We start from the raw sequence: 16,221 nt of genomic DNA, 5'->3' as shown, positions 1-16,221 counted from the left end.
GTTCAAGGCCTTCTCCCGAGGCTCGGGCGAGCGCGTGTCTGCAACCGCAGGTTAACGCGCGTCTCTGCCGCGTGCAGAGCAGAGCACGGCTCCGTCTGGTCTCCTCCGCAGGTTAGCCGGGCAACCTGTAGCACGCCAGCATCGATGTTCTATTCGGGAGGGCGGGTTGGAAGGCGGAGCGTTGTGACGTCGAGGTTCGCGGGCGGAGCGTCAGTCTGCGGTATAAAAGGGCGTCGAAGCGCTTGCCATCTGGTAGAGCGAGCGGTTGGAGGTGTGGCGCTGGGGTATAGGCGGGAAGCTGGAGCGGGGCTTGGGTATTGGGCAGAGCTGGCCGGCCGTCCGTCGAGGCTATGGATCTATTGAGGACTATCGCTTACCAGCCGGGCAGTACCGGTGGCGGCAGTAGCAGCAGCAGTAATAGCACCGGTGGTAGCAGCAGCAAGATGGGCGAGCAGGCGCAGGGCAAAACCTTCAGTGGTGAGTCGCGGAGGAAGAAGGCGGCGGAGTCGTCGTCGTCTGAGCAACATCACCACCATCCACACTCGGCCACCGAGATCTCTCGGATTATTACCGACCCCACTACGGGAAGGCGATACTGTCGCGGCAAGGTGCTGGGAAAGGTAAATGCCCGGCGGCGGCGGCGGCAGTGGCTGTTCTAGGGAGTCATAATGTGGATCTGTTGCTGATGCGGATCGTTGGTTGTAAATGGAGGGGGGGATTCCCATTATTGTCTACCAGCTTCATCATCGGTCCCCCCCTTTTTAGGGGGGTTGGTATTTTTGGCACACAGGCTCTCCCACGCCCCAATCCGAGCCTCTGGGTCTGATCACGCTCCTGTATTCTCTCACTGCTTCCTTTCCTCTATGAGGACCTCTCACCTTCTCTCTTTTTCTTCACCGTATCCCCTTTGCTGGTGCCACCCCCCTCCAATCTCTGCAAAAATCCAAATATAATTCCTTCACAGTAGGACATTCATATTCAGTGCTCCAGTCATCAGGCTGTGCCGTGCTGTCTTGAGTTCTTGTGTTTTGTTAATTTGATTTGTAGCCCCTTACCATTTATATTTATTCTCTCTGGATTGCTCCAGGCACCTATCGAAGTAGGTGATGAAGGCTTGGATATGCATAAACTGGCAGTCTTAAAGGGCTGCTAAACAAAAGATGTGAAGCATTCCCACACAAAATACTGTATGTAGGGGGCGGGAAAGCTAATGTGCCAATGTCTGTTAGCTTTCTCCCTTTCTCTCAAGTACGTGTAGCAGAAAATGGTTCATTGTCATGCCTTTTGTCCTGGGTACATGTGGCAAAATATATAATAGATTGTGTGCATTTATCACAAGAACTAGTAGGATCTGTGTAGGAGAATTACTTGCTTTATGCGTGAGTGGGGTGGGTATTGCAATGGTGGAAGGTTTTGTCATCTTGCTACAGGTTCATGCTGCTAGTCCTTAAGTCTCTTTTTTACATATTTTTGACTTCTGGGTGAGAGGGCTTGGTGACATTCCTTAGCATCTCTGTGTTAATTTGCTTAGCCAAGGGTCAGAATCGAGAATGACACTGTTTATCCTTTGGCCACAGACTATCACCCAATCCTTGCTGAATGGCTTGGACTTATTGTGGCACTCTGAGGCCACCACCCCCTCCAGCAATTGCGTTTCTTATTAGTTGTGATCTTTCTCCTTGATTTGGGCTCCTCAAAGGAGGGGGGGCATGGTTGTTGTGTCTAATACGCTCTTCTGCTTTGCCTTGTCTCTTCAGGGTGGCTTTGCAAAGTGCTACGAGATGACGGATCTGACCACGAGCAAAGTCTATGCTGCAAAGATCATTCCTCACAGCCGGGTAGCCAAACCTCATCAAAGGGAGAAGGTGTGTGCTCGCGCTTTGGCTCTGGTGACACGCCTTTCAGGAATCCTTTATGTGCTTGGGTGGCCCTTCCCTTTATGCAGTGGCTTGCTCACGTGTAAGCCCTGGCTCTTCCCACGGTGTGCAGGCTTAAATGCTGAAGATAACCCCCCCTTTATACATATATATATATATGTGTGTGTGTGTGTGTGTTCTTTTTCAGATTGATAAAGAGATTGAGTTGCACAGAATGCTTAATCACAGGCACATTGTGCAGTTCTACCACTACTTTGAGGACAAAGAGAACATTTACATTCTCTTGGAGTACTGCAGCCGAAGGGTGAGCATCTATTGGGAGAAATCCGGTTTTCACTTACACGGAATCGGCAGCTAATGTAAAAATTATTAAATGTGTAAGAGGTACCGTCCATAGCTTCTCAAGGCAGTCCTTATTCCTTGCATTAACTCCCAGCTTTGTACATAATGCTTACTCTTAATGTGTGGCTTCAGCTGAGTGACCTCATGTCTGTGTCCTTTCTTTGTCCCATCAGTCTATGGCTCACATCTTGAAAGCTAGGAAGGTATTGACAGCCCCAGAAGTGCGATACTACCTCAGGCAGATTGTGTCTGGATTAAAATACCTTCACGAGCAAGAGATCTTGCACCGAGACCTGAAGCTAGGTAAGTTGATGTCCTCTCCCAAGACACTGGGCTTTAATACTGACCTGTAACGTATTGGAAGAGGAGTTGTCTCTTGCAGCGACCTTAACTTCAGTTCATGGGGATTAATGGATAGGATCAGCTTATTTTGCAGCAGAGTCTTGGAGTGCTTGAGTAATAGCGTGAAGCATTCATAAAAAATGTCTAGTGATGTGCTGGCTTTCTTTAGACACGAGTCAGCACTTGTCTAACACGTTATGACATTGATTTGGACTCAGCTGGTTTCCTCTTCCTCTGTCTTGTGCCTGCAGGTAATTTCTTCATTAATGATTCCATGGAATTGAAAATGGGTGACTTTGGGTTAGCAGCAAGGCTTGAACCGCTGGAACACAGGAGGAGGTAAGGACCTGAGAAGGAAGGCAGTAACCTAAATAGGGGAGAACTGCCTCGGGTTTTGAACTCCTAGTTATGCATAGCAGTGAGAGATGCTGCTGGATGTTTAAACTGCTGGCCTGTCAACCAGGATATCTGACAACTGATCAATGCTCTCCACACACACACCTTTTGGGGTAATAGTTTAGTGGGTCAGTTTATGCTGCCTTTGAACAATCCCAATTATTTCCAGGCCTGTACATATTTGGAGGAAGATAATGAAAAGTTATGCAGCCAGCAGTGAATTGTCATAACATAGGAAACTGCCTTATGCAGGCTCGGACCAGCATGTTCATCTAGCTCAGTACTGTCTGCACTGACTGGCAGTGGCTCTCCAGGGTTTGGGGCAAGCGTGTTATCTAGCCCTAACTGGATGATGCCGAGGATTGAACCTGGGACCTTCTGCATGCAAAACAGATAGTTTTTCACTGAGTCACGAGCCTTATGCAGGAATAGTCAAACGAACAAAAAAACCCAGCCTGCTCAATCCATGTATTAACCTTATTTAGTCTGGCCTGTCTCTCTGCCGCTGAGAGTGCACTTGTAGCCAAGGATAGTTTTGAGACTGTTCACATATAGCAAAGGGTTAATATGGAACCTGTTCAATATTCAAGAAAAAGTTATAGCCTCTTGGCCAAACTAATACTCTCTTTAAAGTGTACTGACTTGTGATTAGATTGAATTGTTTCACTAAAGCACATTACAGGCGTGTTACTTTTTGGACAGTCTTGGCTGTTGTTGAACTGATAGCTAGCCAGCTGCTCATTTGGATTGTCTTTTTCAGAACAATCTGTGGCACACCAAACTACCTTTCCCCCGAAGTTCTGAACAAACAAGGGCATGGCTGTGAATCTGACATATGGGCCTTGGGCTGTGTCATGTGAGTATTGAGCATATTGAGCTGGTAATAGTGATTTGGTTCTACCCGCAACTATGTCATTAGATGGGGTGGGTGGGGCTCTCGCTTGCTGGAGGTTTTTAAGCAGAGGTTGGATCGCCACCTACTGGGGATGTTCTAGCTCTGGACTTCCTGCACTGAGCAGCAGGTGGGACTAGGTAACCTACAAGGATCTCCCCCAACTCTCTACGATTCAAACTTGGTACCAAGTTGAATTCCTGCAACTTGAAATTACACACATTAAGTAGAGAATTGCTTAGTTTGTGTTATTAGCTTTGCTTGTTCTAGTTGCATATGGGGGCGAGAGCTGCTGCAGGATATTGCGAAGCCTCATCTTCTGACCCCTGGAAATTGCATGAAGCACACTCATCTTCCGCAGTCTTGTGGGAGATCTTGCATGATTGTGTGGGAGCTCTCCTTAAGACTGAGTCAAACCTTTGGTCTGTTCAGCCTGGCGCTGTTGTACCCAACTGGCAGGGCTTCTCAAGGATACCATGGATGGAACCGGAGATTTTCTGCATGTAAAGTCTTATTAGCTCCGCTAATGAGCTATAGACCCTCCTATAGACTCCTCACATCCCTGTGGCATCTAGATGCTGAATCTTCACGTGTTACCAAGTCTTTCCTTTCTTGGGACTTGCACATATTTGTGGCTTGTAGTCTCAGTTCAGTCACTTGTTTTTTTTTTAAAAAAAAACTTAAGCGACATCTCAACTTACCTAGTCCAGTGGTAGCAGCCTGAGGGGGTGTATGGCTAGAGGCCACTTAATGGTCTAATATGAATAGCCAAGTTAAATAATTTGGTCACTAATAATTGTTTCTCCAAACTAACTGTGTGTTGTTCGGCCCTTTATAATTTTTTAAAAGTAGTATTTCACCTATTTATATATATTCCATTTATCTTTTTTAAAATGAGGTTGTAACAATATTATCTGTTTTTATCTGATGAATGAATGGTCTGTTGCCTGTAATAAAACTTGATTGATAGAGACTACTTAAAATGACTCCTTTGGGTTTGTGTGTTTTTATTATTGGCAACAATTCAAATAACAAGAGAACTCTCTTCCTTTCTTCAACAGGTATACAATGCTACTGGGAAGGCCTCCATTTGAAACAACCAATCTAAAGGAAACCTACAGGTGCATAAGGGAAGCAAGATATTCCTTACCATCGTCTCTGTTGCCCCCGGCAAAGCACTTGATTGCTAGCATGTTGTCGAAAAACCCGGAAGATCGCCCCAGCTTAGATGACATTGTTCGGCATGACTTCTTCTTGCTGGTTTGTAGCATTCTTGCTCTTGGTTTGTTTGCTTTTGTTTGGAATCCAGCCACCAGGCTGCTGACAGCTGGTTTTTTTTGTACATCTTGTTTCCTCAGGGCTTCACTCCAGAGAGGCTTCCAGCTAGTTGTTGTCATACAGTTCCTGACTTCAATTTGTCAAGCCCGGCTAAGAATTTCTTCAAGAAGGCAGCTGCAGCTCTCTTTGGTGGCAAGAAGGAAAAAGCAAGATATTTTGACACACACAGTATGTATCTGTTTTATTCCTGGGTGCTGCTTGCTGCACACCTGTGTTCATCTTCTTGCATACCAAGATCATAAAGAGCATACTTGGCTTTCTTTCTAGCTATATACCAGGGGGATGGCAGACTTCAGAATTGAGGGATCTACTTTTTTTATATACTAGAATCCCCAAGTTCCATTGGGTGCAACACACACATACATATTTTCTCAGTTTCAACATCCTCTTTTTTGGGGGGGGGAGGGAAGCCATTTTTTGTTGGTGCCATTAGACAATTGAGAGTAAAAAAAACTCTTGCTGATCTACCCTCCCCCCAAAGTCACCCAGAGATTCTACCAGTAGTTCTCAATCCATCTTCTGCCCATCCCTGCTATATGCCAATGGCAAATATTTTACTGCTAAACTCTTGCCACTTCTCAAGGCTTGGTCTGCTGTGTATATACACCGCTAAAGCTTTTATGTGGAGCTACTGAAGTTCTTAAGACAACGCTGTTGGTCTTCTAAGCCAGTTTGCTATTGCTGCAGTTCCTGTTCTGCCAGCTCCTCTTATTAGTGATGTTTTGGCATAATAGCTTTGTTCCGCTCTGTGAGGCCGAGCACATACAAAGGAAACTACAGTGCAGGAAGAAACTGCGTGTCCTGTTGAGGGAAATCTCAGGAAGTCTAGAGTACCAGACGCAGTAGTGCATACTTGGATGTTAAAAAAAAAAAATCCCTAAATTTTCTGTGATCTTCCCCCTTTCAGACCGATTTGCTAAAGAAGATGAAGAAATATACAAGCTTAGACATGACTTGAAAAAAACATCAATAACCCAGCAACCTCTGAAACACAGACTGGAGGAGGTATGTGCAGAATTTGCCGTAGAGCAATTGGTTGACTTTTGTGACTGGGTAGCCTGTATTGTTGAACACAGCTAAAAATGAGTGGCTAACAAAATCCTTGAGTGCTTGGACAGAGTAGGCATAATCTTGTGACATGGATATCTCAACCTTTGGCATATGTTCAGGATCTCTTTGATTCCAGAACTCATTAGTACAAATAATCTATCATCTGTGTGCCGCCATACTGCGTAATCCTTTGAGATGATGCTGGGTGCCCCACCTCTTCCTTAGAATGCCTAAATTCAAGATAAGCCTTTAGTTTTAAAACTTGAGTAGTGTGTGCAATGCTGTGTATGCAGCCCCCAGCATCAAAGGAAATGTTTGGGAGCATATTTTTATAAGTCATTTCCCCAACATTCTGGCACTTATAGCATGATTTAGAAATGGGACCCAGTTTGCAGTCAAAGAAACGAGGAGGAATTTTGATTCTTGATAGTTCAAGTTGTCAAAAAGAACACGTCTGTAATCTTCCCCAGAGGTCTCTCCCATATAAACAAGTGAAGGGAAACCAAAGCTCATTACCATAGGGGGAAAATGAATTATTTCCCTTGGAGACTCTTGGGTTAAAGATAAACATCTGATGCTAGGTGATCTTGCCTTCCCTGAAAGGGAACTTACAGGGAGTTTGTGCGGCATGCACAATAAAACACACTGTATCATTCTTGGCAATAGTAAAAGCCCTCCCTTTGTACATATCTTGCTCATCATACTGATGGGCCTCTTGCTAGTGAGACATAGCCACTGGGGCACCCTCAAAACTGAATCAGCAACATGCTTTTGGTTTGTGTAAGAAGCTGTCATTGATGGTCCTGCTTTGGCAACAACATGGTGTTCTCTTCTATTCCAGGAGATCCAACCTCCCAGCACTACCATAGCCAAACCTGGCATGCTAACAGAGACCAAACAAATAGGGGATGCTATCCGAATGATAGTTCGAGGGACATTGGGGAGCTGTAGTAGCAGCAGTGAATGTAAGTACAAGGCAGACTGGTTTTGTTTTGCTTTTAGTCTATACTTCAAACAGGAATGTAACATTAAAGCTGGGAAGTTGTCCATTTCAAGTTGGCTGGGTATGGAAAAAATTCAAAATCTGCTTGAAAAGTCATGGGACTGCCATGTCTTCCCTTCTCACAAAGAACGGCAAGAATTGATAGGGGTGTGGAGAATCCCCCTAGCCCCCTTTTATAAACCACCATTCCCCCTCTCTCAAAGGAATCAGTGGTTCTAATTCTGTAGCAAAGATGTCCGCAACATTTTTAGGGGCATAATCTGAAAGGATAGGCCGGAAAATGACATAGAGGAGATAGTCTCTTTGACAACTCTGTACATGGCTTGTGTAACATACTCTCTTTTGTTCTCCCCCACCCCCAGGCCTTGAAGATAGTACGATGGGAAGTGTAGCTGATACTGTAGCTAGAGTGTTGCGTGGATGTCTGGAGAACATGCCAGAATCAGATCATATTCCCAAAGAACAGCTGACTGCCTCCTTCCAGTGGGTCACAAAATGGGTGGACTACTCAAATAAATATGGCTTTGGTTATCAGCTGTCGGACCACACTGTGGGTGTTCTCTTCAACAATGGTGCTCACATGAGTCTTCTTCCAGACAAAAAGTAAGTAGCTGGCTGATGTAAAGCCAAGCTGTCACTTGACACTTTCTCCCCTGTCTGTCTGCTTGAACTTAACCTATTGGTTTTTTGTTGTTCCCCTGCAGAACAGTCCATTACTATGCAGAGCTTGGTCAGTGCTCAGTGTTTTCTGCTACTGATGCTCCTGAACAATTCATCAGTCAAGTGACTGTTCTGAAATACTTCTCTCACTATATGGAAGAGAACCTCATGGATGTAAGTTGTGTGGATGAACAGACCTGGAAGCTTTCTGTAAATGGCTTGTGTGGTGACAAACTGTTCTAACTCAGGCATGTGTTCTCCTTTTCAGGGAGGAGATCTGCCCAGTGTTATGGATGTCCGCAGACCCAGGCTTTACCTCTTGCAGTGGTTAAAATCGGACAAGGCATTAATGATGCTCTTCAATGATGGCACATTTCAGGTAGGAAGAATTTATTTTCTTCCCCCCCCCCCCAAAAAAAAAATCCCCACAGATACAGTTTGCTCAAAACATGGTGGGGCTTGTTAATTGAAATCAGTGGGCGGTAGATCTTGAGCATTATCACCATAAGGAGCTTGGTGCAACATGTTAATGATGGCGACTAGAATAAATGGCTTTGGAAGCCTTTATTTAATTGACTACATGAAAGATGAGTCAGTGGCTTGATGGGCAAAACGTACCACTTGCACAGATCCAATGCCAAAAGTGAAACATACACAAATCCAGATATGGCTTTCTTCAAGTGTTGTGGATGATTCAGTTTCATATTTTATTATAGTGGGCTCCTTACTGGGCTTGGAGTAGCAAGTCGTCATACGCATTAGGGGTCTAGTACAGGGGTGGCTGACCTGTGGCCTTCCAGATGTTGCTGGGCAACAGTTCCCATCATCTTTGACTATTGGCCATGCTTGTTTGGGCTGATGGCAGTTGGAGCCCAATATCTGGAAGGCCACATGTTAGTCATCCCTAGTCTAATAGATGCCATCCTGTACATTACCAGAACCTTCCAGGGAAACCATAAAGGTGATCATGTATTACTATGTCCTCCAAAGACCTGAGCTCAGCAATGTTTTTTGGTCTCAAATTATGGACACATGTCTTTGCCATCTAAAGACAAGCAATACTTCATTTACAGGGATATTTTCAAATATTTCATTGCTTGATCCTGTATGTGTGTGCTATGCAGAAGTAAATCCTACTTTTTACAATGGAACTTGCTTCCAAATTAAATGTGTTGCCATCTTTAAATTAAGGATTGCAATCTTAGTTTTAAAGTAGGTGATCTTGCTTAATATCCTCTTGAACATACAGGGCCAAAGAGATCTTTTGTCTCTTAAGCAGGCAAAATTCTCTAGGGCATGAACAAAGGTTTTTGTTTACTTTCACGCATGAATGTGGTAAGTGGGAAATGTGAATTAAAATTAATCAAGAAGAGACCCCTGTAAATCAATCCTCCCCTAGCTAGACCCAGCATGGCAACTTGTCTGCTAAAACACTTGTAGAGCAGTGCCAAAGGCTGAAAACCATGCTTCAAAATGTGCCTGTGTATTGAAAGGTTGAAACAAATGCATTAAACGGCAACTCTTAATTCCTTGGCAGGTGAATTTCTACCATGATCACACAAAAATCATCATTTGCAATCAAAACGAGGAATATCTGCTTACCTATATCAATGAAGATAGGTTATCTACGACGTTTCGCTTGACGACTCTTTTGATGTCTGGGTGTTCATTGGAGCTAAAGCATCGAATGGAATATGCATTGAATATGCTGTTACAAAGGTGTAATTAAATTAAAAGAACTCTTCTAAAACCAAAAGGACTTCTCTCACTGAAGTCTACAGCGGAGGCAGTTGGAAAAAACTAGCATGTTGATGGATGAGCGAGGAGTAGGGACTGGTACGAAGAAATATCTCATTTTATGTGCTGGGCTGGGACCAGACATGGAGCCTATGGTCTTCTTTGTTGGATTAATGGTGTGACAAGGAATTATTTTGGAATGTAGTTTTCCTTGGCTCACTCCCTTTTGACAGATATGAGTTCGACTTGAAGCTCTGCAGCGAACAGTTCTGATGGAGGACTTAAACTGTGAATAACCCTTGAGGAATTGGGAGGGAGGGAGATCTAATTGTTGTGGAATAACTATAAGGGGCAGCTTCTGGCTGCTTAACTGTGAACTATGGCCATACCTTTTTTCTTATTTCTTCCAAGAACTGATCACACTTGTGGCTGGCAAAGTGCATTCCTTGTTAATATTTTTTATTTATTACAGCCCAAAGTGAAGTATTTATTACATACATTTTTTTTGGAACCGTGATTTTAAATATACATTTGTTGGCAATAAAGAGTGGGGAAAACCTGAAGCAATGGTTTCAATATGTGCCTTTTTCTTTGAGCTCTGGATTTAATTCTGACTAGTACATGCAATAGAAGAGGTGGAAGGTCAATATTTGGTTTTGGAAAAAAATAGTTGGTCTTTGATGGATGCCTGCTCCATCTCAGAATTAATGTGGTTTATAAGATTAACAAAAAGATAGGAGTTTGTACCTACAGCAGGTTACAATTACTTGGTTAACAGCCCATCCTTTGCACAATTTAAACAAACCACAGTGGACATGGCTTGTAGACTAGCTTGACCCCTACTGTTTTTACCAGAAATCATTGCGGGCCACTACACCTGCAATCCTATACTCATTTACACAGGAGCAAATCCCGCTGAACTCAGTGGGGCATATTTCTGAGTAAAGATGGATAGGATTGCATTGCACATTATTTTAATGTCTGCCTCATTGTTGCCTTCTGAGTTTCAAACTGCGCTTTTAAATATGCATGGTAGAGGGACTCTATATTTGGTTTCTTGTGTTGGCATCAAAGTCTCCATTACAACATTTCTTCATGAGAATCTTTCTCTTGCAAACTCTTGCACTGGTGGTAGACATAGTACTTAATCAAGTGTGGTAGTTCTTCCTTCACCATTCCTACAAGCAGAGGGCTATTTACTGGTTCTATTCAGACTATTCTGGAAGAAACTGGTGTCAGCTGATCTCTTGATGAACTTTGGTCAGCATGGAAGCTAACCATGTGGCAAAATCTTGGAAGTCAAACTGCCGCATGAAAATACCAAGATGGGAGACTTATTCTGGAACACTCTAGAAGTTTGCATGCAGCTGCAGCCCAAAGAAATGCTAAACTGTTTTAGTAATGCCTGAAACAGTTAGATGAAAGTGGTTACGCTAAGATTCTGTGGGTTGTATTCAGGGTATCATTAAGCGGAGTCCCATCAGTGCAAGGATTTCCACTTGTGCAACGGGACTTTCCCTCCTACCTCTGTGTACCTGTTGAATCCATTCTAGGGGGTTCCCAACCATTCAGAGCAGATTTGGGGAAGGTGCAGGCTGTGTGCAAGGGGAGGAGAAAGTTCTGCTGCCCAAGTGGAAATTATTGCACTGATGGAATGTGTTCACTGGATACTACTCTGTATGTTTATATCCATAAGGGACCCACTCTTTGTATGTAAGTTCAATAGCTATGAGTCTGTAATTGGAGGTTGACTTCATAAAATCTGTAATGCATGAAATCTGTATCAAGTGGATGCTAATAGAGAAGCTGAGCATTGCCCTATTGAAAGCCACAGTGTGGAGGGTGCAAAACAGTGTGGAGGCTGCTAGGTTTGTTACTTGGCTAGACTTATCCCTGACATGGGCCACATTCACACCATACATTTATTCCACTATTATTCTACTTCAAACAGTCACAGTTTCTCCGAAAGAATCCTGGGAAGTGTAGTTTATGAAAGGTGCTGAGAATTGTTAAAAGACCCTCGTTCCCCTCACAGAGCTACAATTCCAAGAGTTTCCTAGAATGAGAGATTGACTGTTAAGCCACTTTGAGAATTTTAGCTCTGCCAGGAAAACAGGGGTCTCCTAATAACTCTCAACACCTTTCACAAACTACATTTCCCAGGATTCTTTGGGAGAAGTCATGACTGTTTAAAGTGGAATAATAGTGGAATAAATGTATGGTGTGAATGTGGCCATGTTCCTATCATCACAAAGCAGTGACACATCATAGAAGATAGTCTAGCATGTTTCTCAAAAGGAGCCTTTCTATTATCAGTTAGATGCAACCAAAGGTAGGCAATAGGATTAACCTGAGCTAGGGGTTCTCAAACTGTCTACCCTCAAGGCCCATCTGAGAAGGCTGAAAATTACTGAGGCCAGCCAGTCACAAAACGGCAGCAGATGGACGCACAGTTTTGCATAGCCAGCAATTAGACATCATTTTCTGTTGATATCTAATCCCTTATGGAAATTGGGGCAGGGAGTATCCATAGTTCAGCTTTATTCCAGTTAAGCATAAACATCTGCTCGCAGAATTTCCTGAGCTGGAAGCTCCAAGTAGAGTTAGCTATTTATTTAATATTCTCCATATGCTAATGGAAGCATTTTTTCTCCATCGCCTGCCATTTTCCCTCCACACTTGTTGCCCTCTGTCCATCATAGTGTTTTTCATCCCTGCTCCTTCTACATTGACTTTTGCCTCCTATAATAGCTTCCACTCCTCTCCCCCTCCCTCCCCTTCCTCTCTATTCCCAGTTTATTAGCAGTATTGAAATATTAACCTTTCAATTCCTTTCAGTGCACCCTCTGGCTCTTTCCCTTCAAACAAGGCGGCTTGAAGTCTTTCTCCTCTCTCCAGTCCCCATCAGTGCCCACCCCATGCCTGTTGCTGACAATGGGAGGTTTCCTCCCATTGTGAATAGCAGGTGTGGGGGAATCCCATTCAAACTGCAGCTGCTGTGCGGGCACTGCATAAAAACCAAATCTTATTTCATTCCAACCCGCCCATGCTGGCTATTTATTTTTTGTAAAAAAAAAAAGCTTGTTCTTGTAGAGCTCTGTGAGGAACATCACATCTAGTTGGTCCCTCTGTAGTCAACACCATATATTTAAAGGACATGGCTTCCCCCAAAGGATCATGGGGACTGTAGGTTACCCCTCACACAGCTATCATTACCACCACCCTCAACAAACTACAGTTCCCAGGATCCTTTGGAGGAAGTCATGTGCTTTTAAATGCATGATATGTATGGAGCCTTAGGTGCTACCAACTTAATCCTGCTCCAATTTGGAGAAATGAATTGCCCTGGAAAAGTATGAGCCATCACCAACCCTGTGAATGCTGATGGAACTCTACCACAGCTGCCTTCTTTTAGTTATTAATTAATTTATAAAATCACACACACTGCCAGGAGACATGCAAGGCTATATATATATATATATATATATATATATATATATATATATATATATATATATATATATATTGTATAATAACCTGCCACCCTTTTTCTTGCATCAGTCAAGAGCAGTTCTTCATTCAACCCAACCAGTTCTCTTGAACTTTCTGTTGCTAGGAATTCATTATTCCTGTGCTCCTCTGGGGATCATGTTCAGCCTGTGATGATGCGTCAGCAAAAGAATGGAGGGAGCCGGGAATGTGTTGATGTGAGTGCCACGAAGTCAAGTTAGATAGAACACGATGGTATACTCTGAAGCCCGCAAAGAGGCTTTTTTCTGGATGTGATGAACTACGGGAGGGGGGGATTTATTGCTACTGAATAGGGTTAGGACTTTGGACATTCTCTTCCCCATCCTACCAGTGTTTTGCTGGCATAAAGTTGTTCTGTTTCAACAAAAACTGCCGTTGGGCTCTTCCAGATGACCTATTTATGCAGACGCTTCCTGATTTACTTGCACAAAGCTTATGTGATTGTTAGACTATAAAAGTATCACATGGATCTGCCCTATGTCCGGTCTTTATTGAGCATTCATTCTGATTTGTTTACACTGCACTTATATGACGATGAGCATTTGTCCTGATTTGGTTGCAAGGTGTTTACATGTCTTCCTGTTGATCATTTGTTCACCCCCACACTTTTCAATCCATTTCCCCATCATTTTCCAAACCCCAAGAAGTCTGATTAACTTTTTTATAGTGTATTTGTTGTTTCAGGGAGACAGGGCCCTTTAATTCCCTTTAAATGCACAAATCTTAAGTTCCAATGTGCACTCGAATCACTCCAGCAAAATATTGACTGTCTGCAGGCACCCTTTGTCTCCCGAGCACGATTTCAGCCAGGTTTGAAGTCGTAGTGGGAGACCTAGAGAAGTTACCACTCCCTACAGTTTTTGTTGTGTCATGGTGACCTGGTTTATCCCTTTGTAGCCTTCTTCCCTTTGGCACATTCTACACTGGCAAGGATATATACAGAGATGTGAGTTGGTAAAAGCTATTCTTAACAGCTTATTTTAATCGTGTAAAGCAAACAGTGTTCTCTACATCTGGAAAAAAATAGTTTTTAGACCTTTGCCCTGAAGAACATCTAACGTCAAAAACATTCCAAATGATGTTTGTGTGTGTGTGGGGGGGGGAGGACTGTACCACATAATTGTTATCTGGAATACCATCTGCCAACCATTGCCTAACAACATAACATTTGTCACTGCAAAGGAAAACAGCATTAATTGTAATTTGTTTGCAATTATGTCTCTTCTGTGTGCCCCTCCCCCCCAAAAAACATGCTATATTGCAGATTTTAAAGCAAAATTTCTCTTGTTACAACATCATCAGAGCAGGTTAAAAGGGATGAAAACTTTGGGAAATGGCCAGAGTTAAATTTCCAGTTAAGAATGTAAACGGGTGGTGTCCTCTTTGCTCTGTCTACCCCATAAAGCATTTGACCATAGTTGTCAAGAATAAAAACATAATGTTCAAGGGGTGTCATTTGCTGATTGTATAAGATGTGTTTATACCAAGACATGTTTGGGTTCATGCTATCTGACCAGCATAATCCAGCAGAAAAATAATTCAGTTATTAACTATGTGGAACAGAATTTCAGGCTATGAAATTAATGTTGAAAGGTTTAAATGGATTTGTTTGAAATAGGCAGAGGACCCAATCAAACTGATAGATACACCCTAAAAAACAACCCACGTAAATATATCTAGGATCATGGATTGATAAACATGATCCTTGGCAGGTGCTCAGCAATTGCCCTGTTCAGATGTTTTAGCATCCCACAAGGAGGAAGAGAGCAGGGGTGAGCCCATTGGCTTCTTCCTCTCCCTGGAAGAGAATCCTGGAAGATCAGGGCTCTAAATTGCATGGGACAGGACCCTATATAAGTGGAGAAGACTCACCAGTGCAAAAGCTCATGTGGAAGGCAACTAAGTCGTCAACAGAGATGCAATGGAGGGGAAGGGCCAATGGGCTTATTCTGCCTTCCTTCTTGCATGGTGGTAATTGCATGGTGGAAGAATGACTGAAGAGAGATAATGCCAACCTCTGATAGTAGCTCTGTGCTTCACTAATGATGGGTGAATCAATTTCTAATTTTTCTAGTCTTAAAATCAATTCTCCACATTCTCCTATTTTTAAAAAGTCTTCATGAAAATTCATAACATTTTAGTGTGAATTTATCCTTATATATGTGTGTGTGTGTATATGTGTGTGTATATATACACACACACATTTCTATATGCTGTTTTGCCTAATATACACATTTTTGCAAAGCTATTTTTTTCTAATATAATGCATTTTTGTATGTTTTTACAAATATGTGCATTTTATGGACATTTTACCCTAATGCAGGGGTGAGGAACGTCGGTCCTGTGGGCCAGTCTTGGGCCACCAGGCGGTCATATTTGGTCCACAAGGCCATTTTTAAAAATCTACGCCCACCTGCCAATCAGCTGACATCACTCTGACAGGAAGGTGACGTCTGTTGATGGATGGGGCAAGTTTTGATTCTGCGTTGGCTATGTGTGCCTGTTCCCAGCAGGGGTACTAAGTAGACTGCCAAGCAGCAGGATTTAACCCCTCCTCATCAGCTGATGAGGATCCTACTCAGTTTGGCTGCACACACTTGTTTCCCTGCTAGGAAAAGGTGCGCATAACCAAAGCTCTGTGCACGGTTGTTTGAAAGTCCTTTTGCAAACAGCGCTGGTTTTTGGAGATCCAAAGAGTAGCATGGGACTGTTTGCAAAAGGGCTTTTAAAGAGCCCTGTGCTGTGTTCCAACAGATGGGGCTTCAAAGCCCATCATCTGATGATGATGATGATGATTGTCATTAGCTGAAGCACAGAACTACTATCAGAGACTGGCATTATCAGGTGATTGACAAGTGGGCGTCCTCACCATTCTGTCAAATTTGGCCCTCCAGGAGTGGAGAGACAAGAATCTTGCCCGCTAGCCGGAAAAGGTTCCTGCCGTAATAGATGCACTACATTACTTGCTGTAGAACTGCACTGCAAAATTCAGAGAAGTGCAAATCAAAGGATGGTTGTGTTTTGGAAAGAGCATATTAAGTAGGTTCACCTTT

The 16,221-nt window shown here is 43.3% G+C and overlaps 1 protein-coding gene across 1 annotated transcript; it reads left to right on the top strand.

Annotated features, from left to right (window-relative positions):
* The first annotated feature begins 243 nt into the window (after positions 1–243).
* Positions 244–10,200, top strand: PLK2 (polo like kinase 2). The gene is made up of 14 exons (XM_061618390.1): positions 244–620; positions 1,758–1,865; positions 2,065–2,181; positions 2,393–2,522; positions 2,813–2,900; positions 3,718–3,813; positions 4,911–5,109; positions 5,208–5,355; positions 6,095–6,192; positions 7,079–7,202; positions 7,603–7,843; positions 7,945–8,074; positions 8,169–8,279; positions 9,438–10,200. The coding sequence occupies exons 1-14, from the start codon at positions 351–353 to the stop codon at positions 9,627–9,629; spliced, it is 2,052 nt and encodes a 683-aa protein (XP_061474374.1). The 5' UTR covers positions 244–350; the 3' UTR covers positions 9,630–10,200.
* The last annotated feature ends 6,021 nt before the right edge of the window (positions 10,201–16,221 follow it).

Source organism: Rhineura floridana, chromosome 1 (genome assembly GCF_030035675.1).
Source record: "Rhineura floridana isolate rRhiFlo1 chromosome 1, rRhiFlo1.hap2, whole genome shotgun sequence".
In the NCBI taxonomy this organism is placed as follows: Eukaryota; Metazoa; Chordata; class Lepidosauria; order Squamata; family Rhineuridae; genus Rhineura; species Rhineura floridana.
Note: the sequence above shows the minus strand (reverse complement) of the source record. Positions and strands in the feature narration are given on the sequence as shown.

Excerpts from the sequence above, each read along its gene's own strand:
- PLK2 (XM_061618390.1), top strand. The coding sequence starts at position 351 with ATGGATCTATTGAGGACTATCGCTTACCAGCCGGGCAGTACCGGTGGC. Across the intron at positions 2,901-3,717 it reads CCGCTGGAACACAGGAGGAG|AACAATCTGTGGCACACCAA; the intron begins GTAAGGACCTGA and ends TGTCTTTTTCAG. Across the intron at positions 7,203-7,602 it reads CTGTAGTAGCAGCAGTGAAT|GCCTTGAAGATAGTACGATG; the intron begins GTAAGTACAAGG and ends CCCCACCCCCAG.